The sequence below is a fragment of the Hippoglossus hippoglossus genome, chromosome 9 (genome assembly GCF_009819705.1).
Source record: "Hippoglossus hippoglossus isolate fHipHip1 chromosome 9, fHipHip1.pri, whole genome shotgun sequence".
Classification (NCBI taxonomy): Eukaryota; Metazoa; Chordata; class Actinopteri; order Pleuronectiformes; family Pleuronectidae; genus Hippoglossus; species Hippoglossus hippoglossus.
Window position 1 is genome coordinate 26,922,168 of NC_047159.1, and position 23,160 is coordinate 26,945,327.

General features: G+C 40.8%; 1 protein-coding gene across 8 annotated transcripts in view; it reads right to left on the reverse strand.

Annotated features, from left to right (window-relative positions):
* The window catches only part of si:dkey-61l1.4 (collagen alpha-1(I) chain), a 46,552-nt gene extending 25,187 nt beyond the window's left edge, over positions 1-21,365 (reverse strand). For 4 of the 8 annotated variants that reach the window (XR_004614944.1, XM_034595717.1, XM_034595714.1 and 1 more), the window contains exons 1-22: positions 21,221-21,365; positions 20,983-21,141; positions 20,587-20,779; positions 19,773-19,880; positions 11,587-11,826; positions 8,890-8,934; positions 8,165-8,284; positions 5,943-5,981; positions 5,814-5,867; positions 5,612-5,665; positions 5,412-5,519; positions 5,264-5,317; positions 4,077-4,130; positions 3,890-3,934; positions 2,797-2,850; positions 2,663-2,707; positions 2,526-2,579; positions 2,377-2,421; positions 2,219-2,272; positions 1,974-2,018; positions 1,838-1,891; positions 381-425 (exon numbers count right to left, since the gene is read on the reverse strand). Coding sequence is in view for 7 of the 8 variants with exons in the window: in XM_034595717.1 (XP_034451608.1) it covers positions 381-425; positions 1,838-1,891; positions 1,974-2,018; positions 2,219-2,272; positions 2,377-2,421; positions 2,526-2,579; positions 2,663-2,707; positions 2,797-2,850; positions 3,890-3,934; positions 4,077-4,130; positions 5,264-5,317; positions 5,412-5,519; positions 5,612-5,665; positions 5,814-5,867; positions 5,943-5,981; positions 8,165-8,284; positions 8,890-8,934; positions 11,587-11,826; positions 19,773-19,880; positions 20,587-20,779; positions 20,983-21,141; positions 21,221-21,336 (1,785 nt within the window). In the remaining variant the exon portion in view is untranslated. The other 4 variants (XM_034595715.1, XM_034595721.1, XM_034595720.1 and 1 more) reach the window with 4 other exon arrangements.
* Positions 21,366-23,160: the final 1,795 nt, after the last annotated feature.

Sequence of the window (23,160 nt, forward strand, 5' to 3'; positions counted from 1 at the left end):
TCGATATTTTGGGTACATTTTTGTACATTGGGACAAAGTGGAAACGTAGCGTCTATCCTTTTATTTAATAACTAATATTGTATTAATGTTGTGTTCACGCACACACACACATATGTGATCTATCCCCCACAACCACCCCACATGCATTTTTGTGGTGGTGGGGTTTATTTAATCAACTTCAATCCAAACAGTGTTCTCCTAGCATAACTACCTACATACACATATGCCATAAGTAATCTATAAAGTGACAGGACACCAACAAATTTAGTTTACCTGCCTCTTGTGACAAAAATTGGTTTATAAGCCTTACTAATCATTAAGTTCAATCCTAAACGCTCATATTGACATTTAATATTGAAAACAGAAGACTCACTACTTACTGTGGCACCTGGATATCCTTTTGGACCAGGACTTCCAAACATCCCCTAGAAGAGCAAACAGAGCATCCTGAATCCTGAAATATGAACATGCATTCACTGTCTGGAAAATATCTCTTATCTCTTACATCTTAAAGGTTTGCTCACGATGTATACTGTTGAAAATCTAGTCTACTGTATTTTGCTTTATTTAACTAAAGGGTGGTTTGAACAAATATTCATATATATATAGCTTTACATATGGAGAACAAATATAAAACTCTGGGATTTGTCATGGGGCTTTCAGAACAGCCAGATGTTTGAACAATGGGGGGCAACAGCAGCTGGCAGCATATTGCAAAGGAAGGCAAAGTGGGTTTCGGCGTGTATCAAGGAGTGACTCAGTCAGATGTGAGCCACGTGTGAGAGAGACAGTCTCCATTAATACTTTAGAAGTCATAACTCGTACAAGATACTGAAGCTCTCGAGGGAATGTTCCATTCAGATTATCTCCATATATTTTAATTGACTGAGATACACTCTGTAGCAGGTTAGTATGGACACTGACCATCACCAAATCAGCAAGAGATCTCTGAGGATGCCAAAGCAAGACACGTCACCTAGAAGTGAACTTTTTAATAGTCAAAGTCTCAAGTCATGTGAGTTATGTGTTAAAGGAGGCCCGCAAGTTACTTCTGATGCTCCAGTGACCAGAGTGTTGTAGTCCTGCTGTGCCCAACTGAGAAGACGAACCAAAATTAGATCATTCCATTTTTTATCGACGTAGAAATGGTCATCCATGCTATTATCTTGTCAATTTTTGGAATGCACTTCCCTCCTGCATCCGCAAGCAAAGCATACAAAGATTACAACTTATAAATCGCTGCTGCCACGCTTTGACACGTACTAAGTGACAACAACCAGTAAAATCTTAAAATCCATTCTAAAACTCACAGGCAACCAGCCTGTGAGTTTAAGATTTTACTGCTTGTTTTAAAAAGCCTTGAACACTCAGGCTCCTGCTTATATCTGCAATCTGCCAACCCTTTAAGAGCATGATCGCTAGCTGAGGTCCTCCAACAGGGCTCTGTACTAACAAATCACAACCTGTCATTGAAGATGACCGGCTTTTGCTGTTCAGACCCCAGCTGTGGAGCTCCCTGCCTGGAGATCTTCTATTACTCTATCTCTTCCTAAGACTTGTTTATATTGTTTGGTAAAATAAGAAGTCACTATTTAATGATAATGATTATTACTATTATTAGCGGTGGATGAGGGGATAGATTGGTCATCCTCTAACCAGAAGGTCTTGAAGACAACTCAGTCTTCAAGACTAGAAAAGCGCTATAATACCATTTATCATAGAAGTAGACTACAACTCAGACTGCACAGTCAAAGAAATACACAAACAAAAAGGCTATTAAATTACTAAATTCGAATAAGTTGAAGATCGAACAGAATAAATGATTATTTTAATTTACCGTAGGCCCTTCAATGCCAGGTGATCCTGTTTTCCCCATTGGTCCTATGTCACCCTGTCGGAGAGAACAACAGTGTCGGTGTCATAAGTTGAAACCCAGTGAAGAAACACAAGAAGATTGTTGCATTAAAACTCACCATCTCCCCTTTTGGACCAGAGGGGCCACCATTGCCTGATTGACCCTGATAAAAAACATATCAATTAAAATAAATAAATACAATTTCAAACTTTATAATAATTTGAAGCATGGCCGGACCAGATTGCGTCATTGTCTTCAGACAGTAGAAACGTGTGTTAGAGACATAACAACAGTTTGATCACATCATGCAATTTGATCATTCTACACAGTAGATAATACGGACAATTCTCAGATCAAATGTACCTGAGCCCCTTGAGGTCCATGTGGGCCTGTCACTCCTGCTAATCCCAACGGTCCCTGTCAGAGATGACATAAGATTCAATAATTACACTTCTACTTTGATCCTCCATCTTTTATCAATATCAGAACTGTATGTAATTTCTAATATGTGGAAGACATACATGAGGGCCTTTACGACCTCGTGGACCAGTTGGACCTTGAGCCCCCTGTACAGAACAAAGACGAAACATACACCTTCATACCTGATTTGTACTTAAATGACTCAACCTAAAAATATTTAAAGGAATATGGTGAAGCCATATGAACTCACCTCAAACCCATCAACTCCAGGTGGCCCTATACCACCTGTGGCCCCGGGTGCACCCTAGAAGAATCCCCAATGTGCATTAGTGTTGCTTACCAAAGGCCTGTCAGCAGCAGCATTGTGAAACACTATTTACTGCTCACCACTTGTCCTGGAGGACCCATCATTTCATCATGTCCAGAGTCTCCCTGAGGTGAAGGAGAAATGGTGCATGTTGTGTCATTTCAGTGAGGGGAATGGGGACTGAATGACTAATAAAGAATATCACATGCTCTACCTGTGGTCCTGGAGGTCCAGGCGGCCCTTGAGGGCCTCTTTTACCTAAAGGACCCTAGATACGAACAAACTGCAGTCAGATGAGACAAAACACAGTGTAGTTGATTGAAAAGTGATATTTGGGGAGTATTGTGCATAATCCAAGACGCTGGGTCTGTTAATCTATATCCTGAGCATTCATTCTATAAAATGTGTCAAACAATGCATTTGAAGATTCCACCTTAAGCTTGAAGACATTATGATGTAACACTATGGACCAAATAAAGAATTGAGTAATCAACACAATAATCTACAGTTTCAATATAGAATAATTATGAGTTGCAACTATATACTGCAGTGTTGCATAGGAATAAAAATAAAAAAAAGTCAAAAATGCCAGCTAACCCTCCATGTAAACAGTACCTTATAATAAGGTATCATAAGGCTTATCAAACATTGAGTTGAACACTAGCTTTGGTCAAAATGATAGCATTTCATTTTAAACTTTAGAGGATATTCCAAAGATACCAAAGATGCCAAATGTATCAGGCCGAAAGAATATTTCCATTTAGTCATAAGAAATTTGGTGCCTTAGATTTAAATATTTCACCCAGTGTAAACACCAAATGGAGCTGATATAAGTTGATACAGAATGTATATGTGATACTGGAGAAAACCCATTTTGGGGTTAAGAGTAACAACTTATATGTGGATATGGCTTTTAGATGAAAATGTCTTTTGTCCGATTATTATTAGTGTAGGCAATAAATGGTACAGTTTGGCATGGGCCACTTTTACATTAACAATAATGGGTGTTGACAGGGTACCACAGGATTCCACCTTCACAAAGTTTGGGGTCTCACAAGACAGATTTAAAAAAGAAAGGTTAAAGACTTTTAGAGCCTAACAGATCCAACCCTTGACTTGATGCAGCTTTCATTAATACTCATAAATACTCATAAATACTTACACATTTCAAGCCCTATTTCCCAATTTGGAATTGAGACTTTCTGATAAAAGTTCAAAATACTCAACTATGACAGTTAAACTGATGTTACTGTTGAATGGCCATTTAAATATAGTTACTACTATAGTAAAGTAGTTGTCAGTCTTACAAGAGGTCCAACAGGTCCATCTTCTCCTGGTTCCCCTTTATATCCCTGGAAGACACACAAACAACATGCAGAGGAAAGTATCTGGTCCATATTTCCAACTACTCATTATCAATATAATAGTTTCCAATACTATTCTATTATATACTATTCGGTTATTTACTATTTCAAAATCAATTTTTAGACTGACCTTTGCCCCAGTTCTCCCTCTGTCTCCACATGGTCCAGGCTCCCCAGTTAAACCCTGCAGAACACAAACAGAAAACAACATCTGAACAACAAGCTCCTCCTCTCAGTTAGTCGGTTATTCAGTTCATAGCCAGAATAAGCAGCAGTCAGATGCTCACTGAGCAGTAGTTGGGGAACTCAGTACCTTGTTGCAAATAATATCTACAAACTGACCTATAGCTGATGTGAGCACTACTGAAATGTTACAACAGTGATTTATTAGGGTTAGGGTTAGGGTTGTGTGTGTGTGTGTGTGTGTGTGTGTGTGTGTGTGTGTGTGTGTGTGTGTGTGTGTGTGTGTGTGTCTCTCTCTCTCTCTCATGGATTACCTCCCCCTCCCTAATATGTTACACCTGTGTCTAGTTTACCTCACTTCAGTTAGTATATGGTCTGCGTCTTCCCCTGTCCAGTGCCAGTTGGTCTCGTCTTGTACGTAGAGTTCCAGAGATATAATCACGTCTAGTCTGTGTTTTGTATGATTCGACCCTGCCTTAGTCTCATGTTTTTGGATTACCTCCGCCTTGTCTCTTTGTCTCTGTGTACCGTACTTGGATTGGAATAAAACGACCACTGTTTTGGAAATTGGACACTGTGTTCAGAGTTGTGCCTCTGGGTTCCCAGTTCACGTACCCTTACAAGAATGAGAGTGCTTTACTGCTTGTAAGTCAGTTAACAATCACTACAGGCAAGATTTATTTATGGAACTGAAGCATGTAAAGTATTGTGCAGGCAGAGTTTTGTCCGTTTGTCATTGAACACATCAAGCCTGGGTTTAAGCTGCTGACTGCAACATCCCCATGTTATCTCTCTATTGTCACTCATCAAATAAAAGGGATAAAATTTGCACATACAACATTAAAAATAATAACAATGACAACATGCAATTTAATGTCAAACTAATGTTTCACAAGGAGTAAATTAGTGTACTGATGGGTTGGATGGGGCATGTTGTTTTTTCCCACATCCCAGCAGTACATGACAAAAAATCCTGTGAACTGATTATTATGCATTATTGTCTTTCCCAGAATTGAGTTTAGTCATTGCTAGACTGAATATTTAGGTAGCCAGTGGTTTACCAGGGACATATACTGTTTAACACTCACTCACATTGACATTTAATTTCATAGGTGATTCAGCTAAAACGCTCACCTCATCACCTTTCTCTCCTGGTAAAGGCCCTTCTCCCTTAAAACCTCTGGGACCCTGAAAAGAATGAATCACAACATGTTAAACGATACAGGCTAATCGTTGGCACTGACTGATACGTTCTCTAAACCTGGGTACTGGTAGTTTGCACCTGGAGCCCAGGAAGTCCTGGTGGCCCACAACTCCCATCCACTCCTTGACGGCCATTCCTGCCCACACTCCCTGTCTTGCCAGGGGCGCCCCTTGGCCCAGAGTCACCCTAATTTACACAAACAAATCACATGATGTCAGGACACCAGGTATAATACAGCTGCTGGTGTTACAGACATGTTCTTCAGTTTCCACATTTACCATGTGTCCCCTCTGTCCTGGCATTCCTCTGTTCCCTGGGTCACCAGGAATACCCTTAGTGATAAATGCATTTTGATAGCAACATTAATAATACACACATTTTCATAACAATAACAGGAAGCAGGGTAAAAATACAGAAAAAAAGAAATCTGATATAATGTTCCTAAATTACTTATTTAAGCACAATGGCTGTCTAACTCACTGGAAGGCCAGGTTTTCCTATCTCACCCGTGGGACCAGGTGGGCCAGGCTTCACCTTTGGAGCAAAATAAATACAAATCAGTGACTTACTCTGATTGAACAACTCAAAACGAAAAGCTGAGCTACTCACCGGCCAGCCAGCTCTGAGCATTTGAGCAAAGGATGATCTCTATAAAAACAAGAACAAAATTGACAGTTATATACAGCTGTCTGTATCATGGCCTACTTTAAAGATTCATTTGGAGTTAAGGCAGAACAATCTATAGTGACACTTTACATTATCTGAACAAAAGTCTACACTGTGCAAACAGCTCTGTGTGGCTGTGTAAATGGCAAATGGTTTGTATTTATATAACCCTTTTCTAGTCTTGATGAGCACTCAGAGCGCTTTACAGTACACAGTTTTGTTCTTCTTTCTATGAGGGCTAATTCTCTTCCCCTCAGCCACAGCCATCCCTATTTCCCCCCCCCCCCCCCCCCCACGTGGCACCTTCTTCTTTATTTTTATCTAAATAAACCAAAATGTAATTAAAAGTTAGAGATAGATTCAGATGTATATTAATGTTATGATGGTGACTTGAAAAAAGCCACTAGAATGGCTAAGAAGCTAAGAGGGCTGTTCGATTATTGATCGGTCATCAATACTTTAGTGCATAAAGGGCGATTTCACTTTGGGCATTTCGGATGCACCTACTGTTGTTTTATGTTGAAGTCTTCTTTGATTGAAGTTAATAAGGTGGGAGAGCCGTCTATTCCGACTTTAGGTTCCCACATGACCCAACAGTATATTACAGTACGAATGCACCTTAGAAGAAAACCAAGCAGCAACAGCTGTGAATGATCACACCACATGAACACAGTTGGTTGGGTGGCCTCTCACACCTCATGTCTTGTACCACTTGAGGCTGCAGATGAATCCAAAAGACATGAGTGTGCGACAAAGTGTTGAGAGCTCTAGATAGTGCTATAATGGTTATTAAATGACACAGCATAGAGCTTGTGGTCACCACACTCTAAGAGCCAGAAGAGTGTCAATCAATTCTGGAACACAAGATTGCTTCTAGTTTATTCCACCACCCAGGTCTGCTGCTGCGGGGAGTATTTGTCTTGGCAATGGTGCTGCAGCGGAGATACGGGTGGAGGCCGGCCAAGCCTGTCAAGGTCAAGCTCAGACTGGACCTCCCTCACTGTGAGTCTCACTGTGTCTCTGTGGACGCAGCAGTCAGAGCCTCCGGTGTGTTCGGAGAGCGCAGCAACACTGAGGCCTTTCACAGCCACCTCGGCCCTGCTTGTTTCTCTGGCCTAATGCAGGGCCTGACCCAGGCATGAGGTCTGGATTTGCTCCAGTTACAATACATCAGCTTTCATTATAGACAGTGTGAGCACAGTGCGCTGTAAAGGCCTGAGCTGTGGCTACATCTACAAATTGTCAACAGACTTGGAGAGGATTACTCAGCCCTCCCTGAAATACAGGCTCATTTCTCTCCATGTGATCATCATCTATAAAAAAAATCACTGGCACTGCATTTGCATATTAGAGTTCATATTACTGACTTTATTCTTACATATTCATATCCTCACTTATTTTTACAGGGTAAATCCAGTCCATCTTATTTTGTAGTTCATCTCATCAGTTGGAGTGTACAGAATGACTGGTTCTACTTTGAACATTTAGTGTGCCCACACAGTTTTCCTGAGCACTGACAGATTTTCCCCTTTAAATCCCAATATGAGGTTTAGATAATCTGGATTAACTGTCGGTCTGTCTGTTTGCCTGATCCCTTCGAGACTTGTAGTGATGTCACCATTTCATCAGACCTCAGTAGTTATTAGTTAGTCAGAGGTTTGATCCCTGACTCCAGTCTGCTTGCGCCAGTGTCCTTGCCGCCGGCGGATTTGTCACCAGTGTGTGAACAAGGTGTAAAAGAAAAAGCACTGTAGAAGCATATGAATGTGTGTGTATGGCCCTGGTCATAACAGCTTTTATACCAATGATCACACATATTTTTGGTAAATCTAAATAGGCAGAGGAATAGATCATGTTTCTAATCTTAGCGGTTGCAAAGGTTAATGCATTACTAGACTATGAATGTAATTTTATACAAGTTCTCGATTGTCCTGATTATTTGCAGAAATATCTTTGAAAAAATAAATAAAACACACACACACACACACACACACACACACACACACACACACACACACACACACACACACACACACACACACACACACACACACACGTTAGAAGCCAGAAATAGACAAAGTGTGAGGACAACACAATAGAATGTTAGTCAGGATTATGTACAGTATGGTCTACATCCTTGTGTAGGTGTTAACATTAAAACATACCCTAAAAGCCGTCCAGTCGTCCTCAGAGTTCCGCCATAAGTAAAGTGTGGGAAGTCCTGGAGGTCCCAGAGGCCCTGGTTCCCCTCTCCTCCCATCCAGGCCTGGAACACCTTGAGAGCCCTGATAAAGGTTTGTCAATGACATGTGACATATTTCAAGAATAGAAAAATTATAAAAGATATCAGTCTCTCAAAGTTAAAGCAAACAGCCAAGTTGCTTGTACTGACTATTTTTAATAAGCAGGTTAAATCAAGTGAAAATCAAGAACCACATGGGTAATTTTACACATTTTAGCTTTGCTGATTGCTGATTCAAATCAATGTTTTGTGTTTTGTTTGGTTTGTTTAGGATGGTGTGACAACTGTGTTTCAAACTTTTGCCAAACACATGACCTGAGACGTTAACTATGCCATTAACACACACACTCACAGGCTATTAGGAGCTGCCATGTTTTTGTCCTGTGTGTGTACCAATGTTATGTACAGTGAATGAATGAATGAATGAATGAATGAATGAATGAATGAAGAGTAAAAAAAGAACCTCTTCCATGAAGCAGCTTGACTGAATTGGGATTAACTGTACTGAGTAACACCTGGAGTACAGCTGAGTGATTTACTCAGCTTATCCTGTTAAACCGGGAACAGGTTACATGGCTTCTCGTCTGATCCTATTTTCATTATGTTTGCTTGAAGAAATAAATCAGAATTTGCTCATGCACATCTCACCTTGTCACCCTTTAATCCGACATAGCCTTCTCTCCCAGCACATCCCTGTAGGGACAATATGACATTGAGCTATTTCTATCATGTATACAGCTCATTGGTAACAACTGGCCGGCCTGTTGTCTGGCATCATGGTGGGACGATCTCACAAAGTAATGGTCACTGTGGTCTCTTCAAGACGATATTAATGCAATGTGTTTTGAAAGCAATCTCTGTACCCTCTAATTTTACGAGTGGAATAAAAAACCAGAATGAGTCACTTTCCCATGGGTTGATGCAACCACACTGTTTGCACAGAATAACCATAACCTCCACTTACAACCAAAATACAGGCCTGTTGAAGAGATAATTTGAGGAACTACATAAGCCACTCAGGGAAAAGACAGTTCATTCTGCTGATGATGTTCTGGTGCCACCCAGTGAAACACAGGTTATATCTGTTCTAGAGGTTTCATAACGTGAACTTGGAGAGTGTAACCCAAAGTGTGGTTTCCAGCTCCCTGGGAGCTCTTGAAAAGCTCCAAGAAATAGTATAAAGTTCTGAAGAATATGTTTATTTACTTTTTTCCAATAGTGAAATGAGAAGATCTATATCAGTAGCTATGAATAAGAGTGACAGGTTGCCAGGTTTGATACAGAGATCCTCATAAATCAGTGTTTTTCATAAAGGCTGCTGGTAGATTTTCTTTACACTTTAGAGTGAACCAGGTTGCCTCACACTGTCTCACAGTCTTTGTGCAGAGCTAGGCTAACTACATCATGTCTCCAGCTCTGTATTTAGCATCTTACCATCCCACTCTTAGAAAAAAGTGAATAAATATATTGTTGAACAATTGTCTTAACATTAACACAATCTGATTTCAATTAAATTCAATATCATTGAAAAGTGCTGTTCACATGCTTGTAGGTAGCTTAAGTACAAAAACAAAGAAACATATCAGGAGGATGTCAAAGCTGATTTATCTTGATCTGAGGCCCTGTTAAACTTATGACTTGAGCAATACTACACTTCACTGCAGTTATCATCCCAGTGAGTGATGAATGGAAATGGAGATCTTGTGTGTCATTTAAGGTTAGTTCAGATTAGTTAAAATTCATTAAGGTTAGTTTAAAAAAGATTATAAATATGATATTATATTGCTTCCAATGCCCCACTTATTTAATATGAAGGTACAGGGATATGAATGTCCAAGTTTTAAAAGATAATGCTGGTGGTATTCTATATTTTTCTTCTTGTCCACTAATCTCTACGTTGTAATGATCCAAACCGACACTGAATGTATCCAAGCTAACAGACATCACGCTGTTGCACAGGATGACATGTCTGCTGTGTTGGCCTTATATATATTTTTAACTCACTTATAATTTACTATTTTTATCATCACTAGTTGGTGTTTAAGTTTCTATTTCTGTTACCTTTATTTTCCTTAGACCACTGAATTGGAACCACAACTGGTAGCTTCTACTACCAATTCAATCTGATACATTTCATATCTGACTGTAAGCTGGTGCTGAGTCAACCAGTCAGAACATGTAGCACCTCTCTAAGTCTCGCCGGTCTGTCAACGGCTGTGTATCACTTTTTTCTTTTCAACCACCTTCTCTATTCATAACGTTACCACACTGAAGAAGCCCCCTCTCTGAAACTGATCCATCTGATCTGCTGTGAGCTCCTGTTTGGAGACCAAACACGCATGTTTTAACCCTGTCATATCAATGTACTGACCGCTACCAACAACCCCAGATAACTATGTCCTCTTCATCTTTTGCAAAGGATATTTTTGCGGGAAGTATTTTGCTTTGTTTTACAGTTCTACATAACGCCCCAAACACATGGGGTTGCTGAGCTGAAAAGTGTACTGTGATCCTTTAAGTGGCTCATTAAGGATCTCCTCCATCTCCTCTGCTCATCTAGCCTGAGACTGGAAGAAGCCAGTTGCAACTCTGGCTGATGTCCCCTGCTGAGGTTCAGTGTGTAGAATTTAGTGACATCTAGTGGTGAAGTTGCATGTCACAGTCACAGCTGAATACACCTCGACTCACCCTCCCCTTCCAAACATGAAAGAGAAACTGTGGTAGCCTTCAGTTGTCATAAAAACTCAAAAGGTGTTTAGTTTGTCTAATTTGGACGACTGTAAAAAACATGGTGGCCTCCGTAAAGAGGACCCACTCCCAATATAAATAAAAAGTATTTAAATATTAGGCTAAAGAAAACAACTATTAGTACAATTTAGATTATTACACATATTTGATATTCAATTTCTGCCAATAGATCCGTTTCACCTAAATCTATTCATTGAACCTTTAAGTTCATTTCCAGTTTTACCAGGCAGTATTAAAACTCTGATCAGACAATCAGTCCTAGCACATTATTACACAAAATCAACAATCAATTGCTGTATTGTATCCACAAATAATGCATGACAAATTCTATGATAATGAGATGCTTACCCTCCTTCCTTGTGCTCCAATTGGCCCAGAAAGACCTTTATGGATTCGGTAGATTCTCTGGTCAGATCCATAAATGAGGTCCCCAGAAGGTACAGATGGATTTGACCCCATGTGCTGCAGACTGGAATGCTGCCCTTCCTCAATGCTTCCTGAATGAGGAAAAGGTCTGTTTGACTCCCAATGTCCTTTTGGTGCCATTGGTAGTATCAGATTCTTGTGCATCACTAAAGTAGCATTGTTCGATTTGACCTCAGACGTTGGTATCGGTGAATCAGGTGAGGTTAAGGCTGTATCCACTGCACTTTGTTGGATGATATTTTCATCTGATGTTCGGATGCTTGGAGACGATTTAATGTCCGGAACTCTTTTAACATCTTCAGTGTTAGTTGTCCACACAATGTGAGGTTCATCAACAAGTATAAAGCCTTGGCTTTGGTCAGCAGCATCTTGATTGGTGGAGTCTACAGGGTTTCTCTCTGACAGGTGATCCTGAGAAAAGACACACAAAAGAAACAGCATTCACACAGTTGTGTCTCCAACACCATCATGTGAAATTCTGCTGCTACTGAGAAAATGCTAAAATTGTAACACGTTACACAAGCTAAAGAACAAGGAATAATGGAAAATTATACATTTGCTAGTAATTCCAGAAATCTCTCTGTCCGTCCGTCCATATCTTGGGAAGCATTCCTCTTATCTGCTTCACACTTTTCATGTGGATTGTTAAAAGCCCGAGGAAGAGCAATGCAAATGCAATTTTTGGGGATTTAGATATGCAATATGTCTAATATTAATAAACCTTAAATAAACTGGCGAGCAGTGCTCTGTAGCAGCAGCTAGGACTCATCAATGTAACTGACATTGTTGATCAGGACAATAGTGCGTTCATGACAATTAAAGCGTCCACAACAACTGAGTCAAGCATCACTAAACAGATGAGCAGTTCTTTGTGCAACAGCGGTGCTTTCAGGGGTTTTGAACTGATTCCAGCAGTGTTTCAGCCAAATCCAATACAATTGAAGTAACTGGAACTTCTTCTTGAGATGGAAAAAAAACAACAGAAAAAGCTGTCAGGGACACACCGGAAAACCACCCACACTCTCGCCCAAGACGCGCATTTACATCACTACATCCGCTAGCATCCCCACTTCCTGTAGTGACTTTTAGGCTAAAGAATGGTGTAAATGTCGTCATTCTAATCTAATATGAATGTCGGGGATTGTGGACACTTGGGTGACACCACACGGGCAGTCTATTACGTCTGACGAATCGGTCACTTAGGCTGCAACGCCTTACCCCTGAGTGTTTTGTGGACTCAAACACAATTTTTCAGTAAACTATACCCTGTAAGTAGTTGCTGGTTAAAAGCAGAAGTTCAAAGTATAATGTAGAAAGGGAGACACCATGTACATGAACTAATAGAAACTGAACTGAACTGAAGACTCTGCCAGCATTATGCATTTCAAAGCAGGACACTAATACAAGTCTGGAGCCGATAGACTTTGAAGAACACCTGATACAAAAGTGAGAAGATAGCGATGCTCTGCTGAGTGAACGGGCGGCATAATACAGAGACAGTACAGACACAGATTCCCCTTTTTATCAGAGCACAATGCTCCTTTATCCTACACAAGCTCACATTGTTACTACAGCTCGCTCTGCCAGCAAAACACTTGGTAACTCTGCACCTGAAGCTATTTGTCCAGCTAATCTTCCTCCACACTGCTCATCACCATCGCAATGACAGACTAGAACCATTGTATAATATAACTGAGAATCACAAACTAACACCAGCATAAAGACCATAACCACACTGAAGCCGAGGAGGCACAACATCCAAAGCTACCCATGTGAATGCAGTGTTCCTGTAGATAATCCACATAGGGACATGTCTAAGCTTTTTTCAGGTAATAATACATTTTAATCACAGGAGTAATTCTGATAAGTTGAGCTGCATAAACAAAGCATCACAACAAAACACAGTGCTTTGATACCTTTTCATTATCAGTCCAAAATGCAGACCCATAGAATCAGAAATGTGGCCCTGCAATATGGGATAAATGCAAAGCATCAACCATTCCCATCGCCTCATACACTACAAACAAGGAACAATATTGGAAATTGACTCCCTACATGATTCTGATTTTTACTGTCCCACTTAGTCAGGGACAGTTTAGATACAACATAGAAGATATCCATCGATCACACTTGCTTTGACTGGTTTGGGTAAAAGCCCTGAGGTCCAGCCCTAAAAACCCACAAGTCCTATGCCCATGAAGTTGGTTTCCATCCCAGAGTTACTAAGTAACAGCCTTCGCATCCAACTGGTCCAGGAAAATGAGCTGGGTGTGTTGAGGAGGAGATGAGGGCGTGGTGAGTTTACTGTCTGATTCACATCTGCTGACTGTGGAGGTCACTGAAGTTCACTGAACTCACTGTCATGTTCATGAAACCAGTTTGAAGCCGATAGAAGATGGTAAACTGTGACCATAAAGGAATGGACATGGTCAGTAGCAATACTCTGACTGAAACCAGGATTGATTGGTATAATATGGATGTCGACAAAACATTTCCCACATCGCCAGCAGCAGTCGGGACTATTGACACAAAGCAGGTTGTCTCCATGGCTTCATGCTGTTGACTCCAGATTCTGACTCAACATCTGCAGCCTCAGCAGAAATCCAGATTCATCAGACCACGCTATGTCTTCAACTGTCCAGTGTGAATGAGTCTGTGTCACTGCAGCCTCACTAATATCAAAACTTTCCCCCATTCTGATGTTGTGATGATGCAGTGAACATTAACTCAAACTACTCTGCTGTATTTTATTCATACATGAACAACTTTTGTTCATCCATGACTTTTGGCTTTTTCCCCTCTCAGGCTACATAGATATACAAAACCTGAACAAAATTGTTATCTGTAGATTGTGAGTCTAACATATAATTAAGTGTCATGTTAGAACCTGGAGGAAATTGAGCATTAACCAGTCAGGGAGAGTCATTACTGCATTAAGGAAACTGTGTGCAATCTGAGGTCTGCAGGTCACCTTTACATTATTGTTTTGTTTAGATGATAATTTCCAGCACCAATTTCTCACCTCTACTCAAATGATTTCTCTGTAAATGCACTTTATGATTTTAACAAGATTATATCGAAATCTATAATAAGCCTTTAAGCACATGGTTCTGTAGGCTATGTGGCTTCCACATGTATCCAAATCAATGTGCAAAACTGAGGACATATTTGAAAACTGTTGCTTATTAGTATATTCATGACGTCATCACAGCCTTCAGCTGGTTTCAGTGTTGACTTCTCTTTGACTCGCTGTGCTCACATGGCCTGTATTTAATACAGCTGAATCCCTGATTAAACTGTTCTCCTTCACATGTCTTTCTGTTTCTGTGTGAAACACTGACTGAGATTTGGACAATATGAACTACATGTTTACCAGCAGCGATGATTGTATATAAATAGAGGTCCCACGATACACCAGCCTGATCAATCACAAGTTAATCTCAACTCTCAAACATGACCTTTCACCTTGTTTTATAGTATAAAATAACTAATTCAAACCAAACTTATCAGATACATGAAAACATATATCAGTACGACAGAACAACCTAAAATCACAGAAGCCATGTTTCGGAATAATAATTTAAATGTTTTCTTTGATTTTGGACCATGTCCCATCTGCTAACATGGAATAGGTGGAGTTTATAACCTATACTGCAACCGGCCACCAGGGGGGGAAAAGAGGTGCTTGAGCTACACTTTATTGGAGCTGCCAGCACTTCCAAGCTGCTGCTCTGCACTGAAGTCCTGATTTTTGAACTTGAACGCTGTCTCAAAAAAATCCAGATCTAAGTAAACACAGACGGAGGTGTGCCTTTCCATTGAAAGAATTAGGATTACCGTCTTCTTCAGAAAGTAGCCATGGTTTATGGTAAATGGATCTATAAGGTTCTTTTTTGCAAAACAATTGCTGAAAAGTTCTGAAAAGGGAAAATTTGCGACAAACTTGTGCAAAGTTGACGAGGAAACAGAAACTGTTGGCGGCAATTTGTTTTAAAAGGGAAACACTTACTCACTCTCTCAATCACATTCTGGGATGTTGCATTGAACCTTTAATGGTTCAGCCAAAAAAGTTCATAATTGCACACGTGCGCTGGTCGAGATCAACATGACACAATTGGATTGATTTAAATAGACCTCTATAAATAAAGTATTAAAGAACCATGGCAAGTTCAATAAATTAGCTTCTACATGGCAGCAACAAGAGTGTCACCTTAGATACATATGAAAGTTGTTCCAGTGCAATCGTAGTCTGACCATGAAACATCGACACGTCACAGGAGGGATGTTGTGTGCTCACTGAAAGTCACTTTCTGATTCACATCCTGCATTCCTACACTCTCTGATGTGTTATCACTGACATTCTGTCACATCACTTACAGTACATACCATATCTGTCTGTTGCCCATCCACAATCAGTCCCATGTGGAGAGAGTCCTGCAGCCAAAGGCAGCCCAGCATGAAGGTTAACGTAATCCACATGTCTACAGCATGTCCTCAATAACTGCAGCTGTGCTTGAGTCAAGCAGAGTCCAGAGCCCATATGCAGACCTGGATCTGTCAGAAGAGGAGCTGCAGCCTTTCCCCTCCTCCAGCGCTCCCTCCTAGAGCCACACCCAGGACTCTGCTGCCACACACACTACACCACATGCTACCACACCCCACACTATTCACTCAGCCCTGAGGAGGATGGATGCTTATCTCCTGTGCACTGCTGCTTTCACATCAAAGCCTCACGACATACTGTTATCTCCATAAACTTTCACCACTGGCATCTCTCCACGAATGTTAGAATTAAACCATCCATGATCGACTGCAGGATCAACAGGTGAGGAGATACACGTAGAAAGTAGAATGGTACTCAGAGAGCGCATACCTCCTCCAAGGCCCAACTTGGATTTTATTTCATAAAGATCCATGAATTATTCTGAGAAATCAACGAAACTGTTAAAAAACATGTCGCAATGTTAAAGAGAGAAAAAAAATTCTCAATCTGCACAGAGATCCGGATCCACACCAACATTTTATGGGTTCTTTCATGACCCATATCGCATTGCATCATGTATCATGCTAATCCATCCAGTAGTTTTTGGGTAATCCTGCTACCAAAAAGACAGGCTAAATGCAGAAGAAGACATCCTCTTGGAAGAGGATGAGACTAAACAGAATACCATCCAACATCTCTAATTCAAGATTAACTTCATAAAAAGATCAAAAAATATCTGTGGGGTGAAATGTATATTTATAAAATATGACAGAAATCATTGCAAGGCATGGAAATTGCAGGGGAGATAGTGACATGTTCCTGAGTTATGTCCAGAAAAGTGGTTTTGAAAACCATTTTAATGTCCAAGGGAAATTGACCTCGGACCTTTTGGATAAAATATTTTGTAATTTTATGGAATGAGGATTTTTTCTGACATTTTCCACCTAAGCCACATTCACCCCTAATGAATGAGTTCTTTCTTAAATCCAAGTGACCATTTTTGCCAAGCCTGAAGAGATTCCCTTGAGGTGTTCAGAGAACAAGAATACACAAAAACACAATGCCAGCCAGGGCTATCGCTGGCATGGAGCCATAACAACAAAGGTTTAGTTCATTTAATAGGCTCTTTTTGTTCATCTTCTGCTTGAACAACAAAGACGTGAAAATGGGAACCACTTGGCTGTACTTGGTTCAGGTTTGGACCTTGGTTGAAATTTGTATACAATAAAAGACATCATTTCACTTTTGTCAATGTTATAATTTATGACATACTGACAGTAACCAGGAAGTCTGAACCAATCCTTTACATTCTCTTTTTGATTTTCCGGATGTACACCATACTCGGACTGGATGCTTCCAGAAAATGTCACCACATTAGCTGATGTCAAAATGGAAATAGACAATTTTCCATGATGATACACAAATGGTTTACATGAAAAGACTTTCATGTAATTATAGGTTTCACAGTAGGAAACCAGAGCAACAATCACCATGAGTAATTTGGTTAATATGGAAGAATTACAGAGGAGACCTCCAGCAGCCTGTCCAAGCACAGGGAGTGGTTGGGGTCTTCACTGGGTTTAAAGACTGGGATCAGCAGTAAGAAGGAGAAGCTGTGGTCACAACATCCTCTCCAGTAGAGTGAGGGGATCACATGAAGCGTGGGCCTCTTCAATGAGGCTTTTAGTTCTTGACAATACTGTATATTGTGTTTAAGACTGAAAACCCTCAGCAAATAAACAGCTTGAAGTCCCACCATAAACACACACACACACACACACACACACACACACATATATATATATACAGTATAAATAATAAATAACCTATAAAAACCAAGCATACATACAAATATACACAGTCTAACCATGACAGAGAGGAAAAACCTGTCATCACCGTTCCAATAGTCGGGCCATGTGGTTTCTGGTGCACCACATATTAGGAGCCGAGAGGTTTTTCTCAGTGAAAAGGACACTGTTGAGCTCAGCTAGCTGCTTCCATCAGATGATTTCTACTACCATCATATAAAACTTATTTATACAAGAAACTCACTGAATTTGAACATTGCCCACAAAGGCGTAATATCATCGAAGACAATAAAGGGATAATGACATGAATATAAAAAGTACTACAAATGGTAAAAAGGAAAACTAAAATTGGTTTTGATTGACCTGTATTTGGTGAGAATGAATATATATTCACTTGAATCAGAATGGTGGAGCCCCTGTTTTAATTTTATCAATGCCATTATTTCTCCTTCAGAAGAAGCCATCAGGTTTATGAGAAGCAGAAAATGTAGTGAATCATCCACTTTCTTTTTGATTTTCCCAACCCACACAGCCACCTGAACCACTAACCTTTAGGCTCCCACCACACTGAAAAGTACACGCTCTGTCAAGTGTGGAAAGCTGGCAAATACTGTGTGAGGGTGGACAGGAGCAGCACTGAGGATGCAGCTAGAAGAAGAGGTCATGAATGAACAGAGGCCAGACCACAATCCTCCCTGAAGGGGTGTTCATCAGAGACACCACATCCTTCAGCGTCTGCATACGCATCAAATACTGGGGAACAGACAGTCTTATAACTGGTCTGCCTCCTGTTCTCTGACTGTGCTTCTCTTACTGCCACCTTTGGTGCAGTTCAGCTGGCACAGGGCCTTTCAGGCCATCTAAGGAACCTTGCTCGCCCAGTGACTCATTCTGTGAAATTGGAAAACGAGCAGGCCCCCTTCCTTTATTCAGTGGGTCCAAAGGGGCGCAATCAATGGTGAAATGGGAAACATTTAAATTTGCTGTGAGTGGATCGAATCAGAAATTCCAAACAACATGGTCTGCATTTATTAGATGTGTTAAAGGGCTTTCATTTCCTATGAATTAATTGACTATAATTTGATCTCCTCCTATTATAATGCATGGCTAGGAGCGCATTACTCTGGATGTAGAGCTTATCTATCATAAAGAGAATTATTGTTAGTCGTGACAGTATCTGTTGTTTATATGTTTCTTAATATTTCTATATATTTATTTAATTTTATCTACATTTGTATGTTTATTTCTATTTTCCTCTTTGTTATTACTATTTTTGTATATGTTACCCTCGACTGGGGTGGGGGGGTGGGATCAGGTCAGTGTTGTTAACATAATACATGTTTTCTTATTTCAGATGAAATAACATGGATAAAATAATGTCTGACAGCGATGAAGAAGCCATCAGCAGGTCAAAAAGGTTGGAACCTGAATCCAGTTTATCTTGAAGGTAAAGTGAGCAAACCTCTGTGCAACTACATTGAGGCCAACTTTTTATTAAATTTCTTTAAGTGTCCATCCCGATTATTTTGTTATGGGTGTTTATTCAAGCTTCTACCCGTTCTGACGGTGTATAACGTGTCCATATTGACAAACACTTGTTTCAAATGTTCCCTAATCAGTGTCTGTATCGTCCAATGGAGCAGAATATGTCTGTTCCAATTATCTAGTAATTACTGGATCTCTTGCGTTGGACCTTACACTTCACATAATGCTAACAATCATATCAATTGTTAGAATTCCATTCTCCGATAAATACTTGAGACTCCAAGCGCTCTCATACTCCATGAAATCTGTTTCTAATGAAGGTTTTGTTGAACATATGTCTGCAAGTCTTCTTGACAACGTTTCGTCAGTCAGAGCCAAAACAACTGTAAAACTGGTGCAATGCTCCCATCAACGACTTTCTAATGCCCACTGTACACACACACACACACACACACACACACACACACACACACACACACACAAAGGGTTTCCTCTCATATTTTGTATCTGAATCAAATGTACAAAACCTTAGGGACAGTGAAATAATCATTTCAATTCCAGCCAGGGAACTCAGTGTTTACCTGGTTTTGACTGGAGGATGGTGGGTTGCAGGAAGGCTGATTGAGAGTGCATTGGTCTCTGGCAGTGTCTGGATCCCCCATCACAAAAGTCATCTGTCTTACAGCACCCTGAGGACACCAATGGGAAGAAAGGGTCATAGGTTAACCATTGGTAAACCTCAGGCCCAGGAAACCACACCTTTAACCCCCCACCCCACCCCGCTATATAGACTTGACACTTGAGACGAGGTCAAGAGGGCCAGGTGAGGACATAGATCAATGCCTGTGCAAACAAGTGGTAGGAAGACAGAGTGAAACTAAAAACTCCTTGTGTTCAAGATAGATACTTTAAAAAGGGTTCATCATGTCACACTGTATGATGAGAGGTTTCATCAGTGATGGACACAATTACTGTTCAGTGAGTCCAAATTTACAGTATATTTACTTACTTTTACTTTACCAGTGATGAAGGAAGTAATGGAAACATGTAATTAAGTAAAAGTACAATTAAATTGGCAAACAAGAAAAAAGTTCCACATTATTATTTATACTTAAATATCACAGCGTCTGAGTGATGGGCAAGTGTGTGCATTATGTGTCCTTCCTCTACATTAATCACAGAGAGAATCCCATGTGACCAATTTTTTCTTAAAAATGACATTTAAGGAATGATTGGAAATTAAGAGCAGAAAACTGATAATACAATCAAGATTCCTCTACTGCCACCAAGTGGTGAAATCAATTCAGCCTCCAGCACAACCATCCATTAGTAAACAAATATAAAGTAAATATATGGGTGGGTACAGGTGTAACATTAAGACACACATTTCCTTACTTCAAATGGTGTCTCTGAGCCGTCCAGACTGCCTCCGATCATCAGAACGCCATTGGTGGAGATGCGCTGCCAAGGATAGGCCCAGTTCACTCTCTCCACCAAAGAACAGTCCACATACACCTCCAGCCAAAGCGGGGAGACACTCAGTGCCACCCGGTGCCACTGACCATCCAACAGAGAGCCCACTGTGAACCTTCATTTGATGGAAGCAGGACAGGTTTAGTAAGAGAGGGGAGACACTCAGGACTGCTGAGGTCTGGGAACATGGGACGTGGCTCACTAAGATCCTGCATCCACAGGTTGCTATTTGGCTTGCTATTTATTTTCTTGCGCAGAGGGCACATCGCATATAATAAAAGTATAACATGGGAATATTAATCTGAGGGTCATGCATACTCGTATTCTCTGTGCTGGGTGGAGATGAAGGTGAGTGAAGAGGGGCCGAGGCGGAGCTGCAGGTGGACGTGATGCTGGGAGTTTAACAGAGTCACCACACTGCTCTCCTCCACCTGAGAGCTGCGCAGCTCCATCAGCAGGCTGAACTCATCAGAAAACCTGCAGGAGACACACGCACAGTCACAAAATGCATGCACACTAGTGTCTTACACAGACACTTGTCAGTATTTTTGTGTACCTGGGTCCGAACGCCTGTTGTGTTGCCATCATCAGACTGCCATAAAGGCCAATGTGGAGAGAGGGACACCTCTGGCTGTCCATCGATAAGGACACATTGGTGGAGCTGTTCACCATCTGAGAGAAATGCTGCAACAAATCCACTTTCTCTGTTGAGACACCAAAGAAATATTGTGAAGTAACCAGTGAATTAAGTTGAGTCCAGTTTTTCTGGTCCTTCTGTCCACTAGAGGTCAAAAGTGGCCAAAAGGCCTTTTTTCCCCAGAAGATAATTTAACATGTGACAGTAGGAAATGCACATGTGTGAATGGTGGATGAACTCCATGTAGCTGCTGAGTCCTGGTATTGTTAATGCTGGCTCACTGTCACTTACTGGGACCTTACGGAGGGCAGAGCAACTGTTTGTTACCACTGTTGTTTTGATGTCAAACTAAACAAACTATAATTTCATAATATGTCTGAGGAAAATCCTGATATTTCCAATAGCTCTCTAGCTCGCTAAATTATTCGGCATAAAAAATGACAAGAGGACTCATTCGCCTTCCATGTTGCTGTTGCCTAGCTGTGGTAGTTGAGTTAACCAGAACACAGAGTAGACTGTGTAGTATACAGTGTGTACACAACTTTGTCAGTGGTTCCACCACACTTCCTTGTTGTAAGAGCTAAAAGAAAAGCCACATTCAGCAGCCTCATTTCATTAATCTGCTCACTTCTGACCTAACCCCTGAACTTTCGTTACATTCACTCATTTCATGGTTGGATTCCAGTGCCAAGGAACGGCAGCTCTTAACAGCATTCATTCATTTCTCACAGAATGAGCTGGAGCTCAGCAGTACAGTAACCGCCATGGATAAAGGAAACACATGCGCTGTCACTGAGAAACTCCAGTGAGCAAGTCAGTAGCACTAACACTATGTTACTGTATCCACACAGTGTGCAGCGTCAAAATGATATTCTCATGGACCTGGTGTCTCCAAATCTTCACAGACGTTCTATATACAGACATCTCATTTGCACACTGCAGGCTCAGGGGTTCAGTGTCTCTCTTAAAGATACTTCAACATGCGGACAGGAGGAGCGAGGGATCGAACCACCGACACTCTGATTACTAGACAACATGCCCTACTTTCTGAGCCACAGCCACCCTAATACTTATAAGTAATCATATCATAGTAAAGGATTTACATCAATGCACAAAATATTTGAGGAGTCAGTTACTGCACGATCAGAGAGAAGGACGGAGACACAGATGGAGAGGAGTCATTTTTCAAAGCACCCCTGACTTGAAGTGTGCAGGTGGGAGCAGAGAAACTGGCATCTTGACTCCATGTGTTGAGACAAGACGAGAGGTAAATTTGGACGTAACTGTGTCCCAGGCGCTCATCCAGACACTGACAGTTCCATGGCTACAGGGAGTCTGGGGCTGTCAGACAGCAGGGCCGCAGAGCATGTGACTGCAAAACTGTTTGTGATGGACGATGTGATGGGAAACCAGTGTGTCCCCAGTGTTACTCTTCTGTTTAAGTTTGTCTTATCTACAGTGGGACAGTGTGCAGTAAGAGGTGTCCAACATTCAGTAAAGTTCTCCTGTTGGAATCAAACAAAGGATATTGTGGTTATATGGTTTTGTATGAGCCTTGACTATTATATTTGTGTCTGATTGATATAGAGACTGATAGAGATGTATATTACATAAAAATAAGCCTATTTATTCCTGTTCACTTTTCATGTTGACTATACAGAAATGACTTTTGTCCACTGAGCAGTAGTTTTGCCTGGTATTAGGCTGTCCTCTGTTTGTACCACTTGTTCTGGACAGTGGAAGCTGGAAGATGTTGGCCCTGTTTAGACCTGGTATTAACATGCTTCTTTGGCAGGGGATCAGAACACATGTTGACAGTTTTGACTATTCAGATGGGTCAACATGGGTCTGTGTGTCTG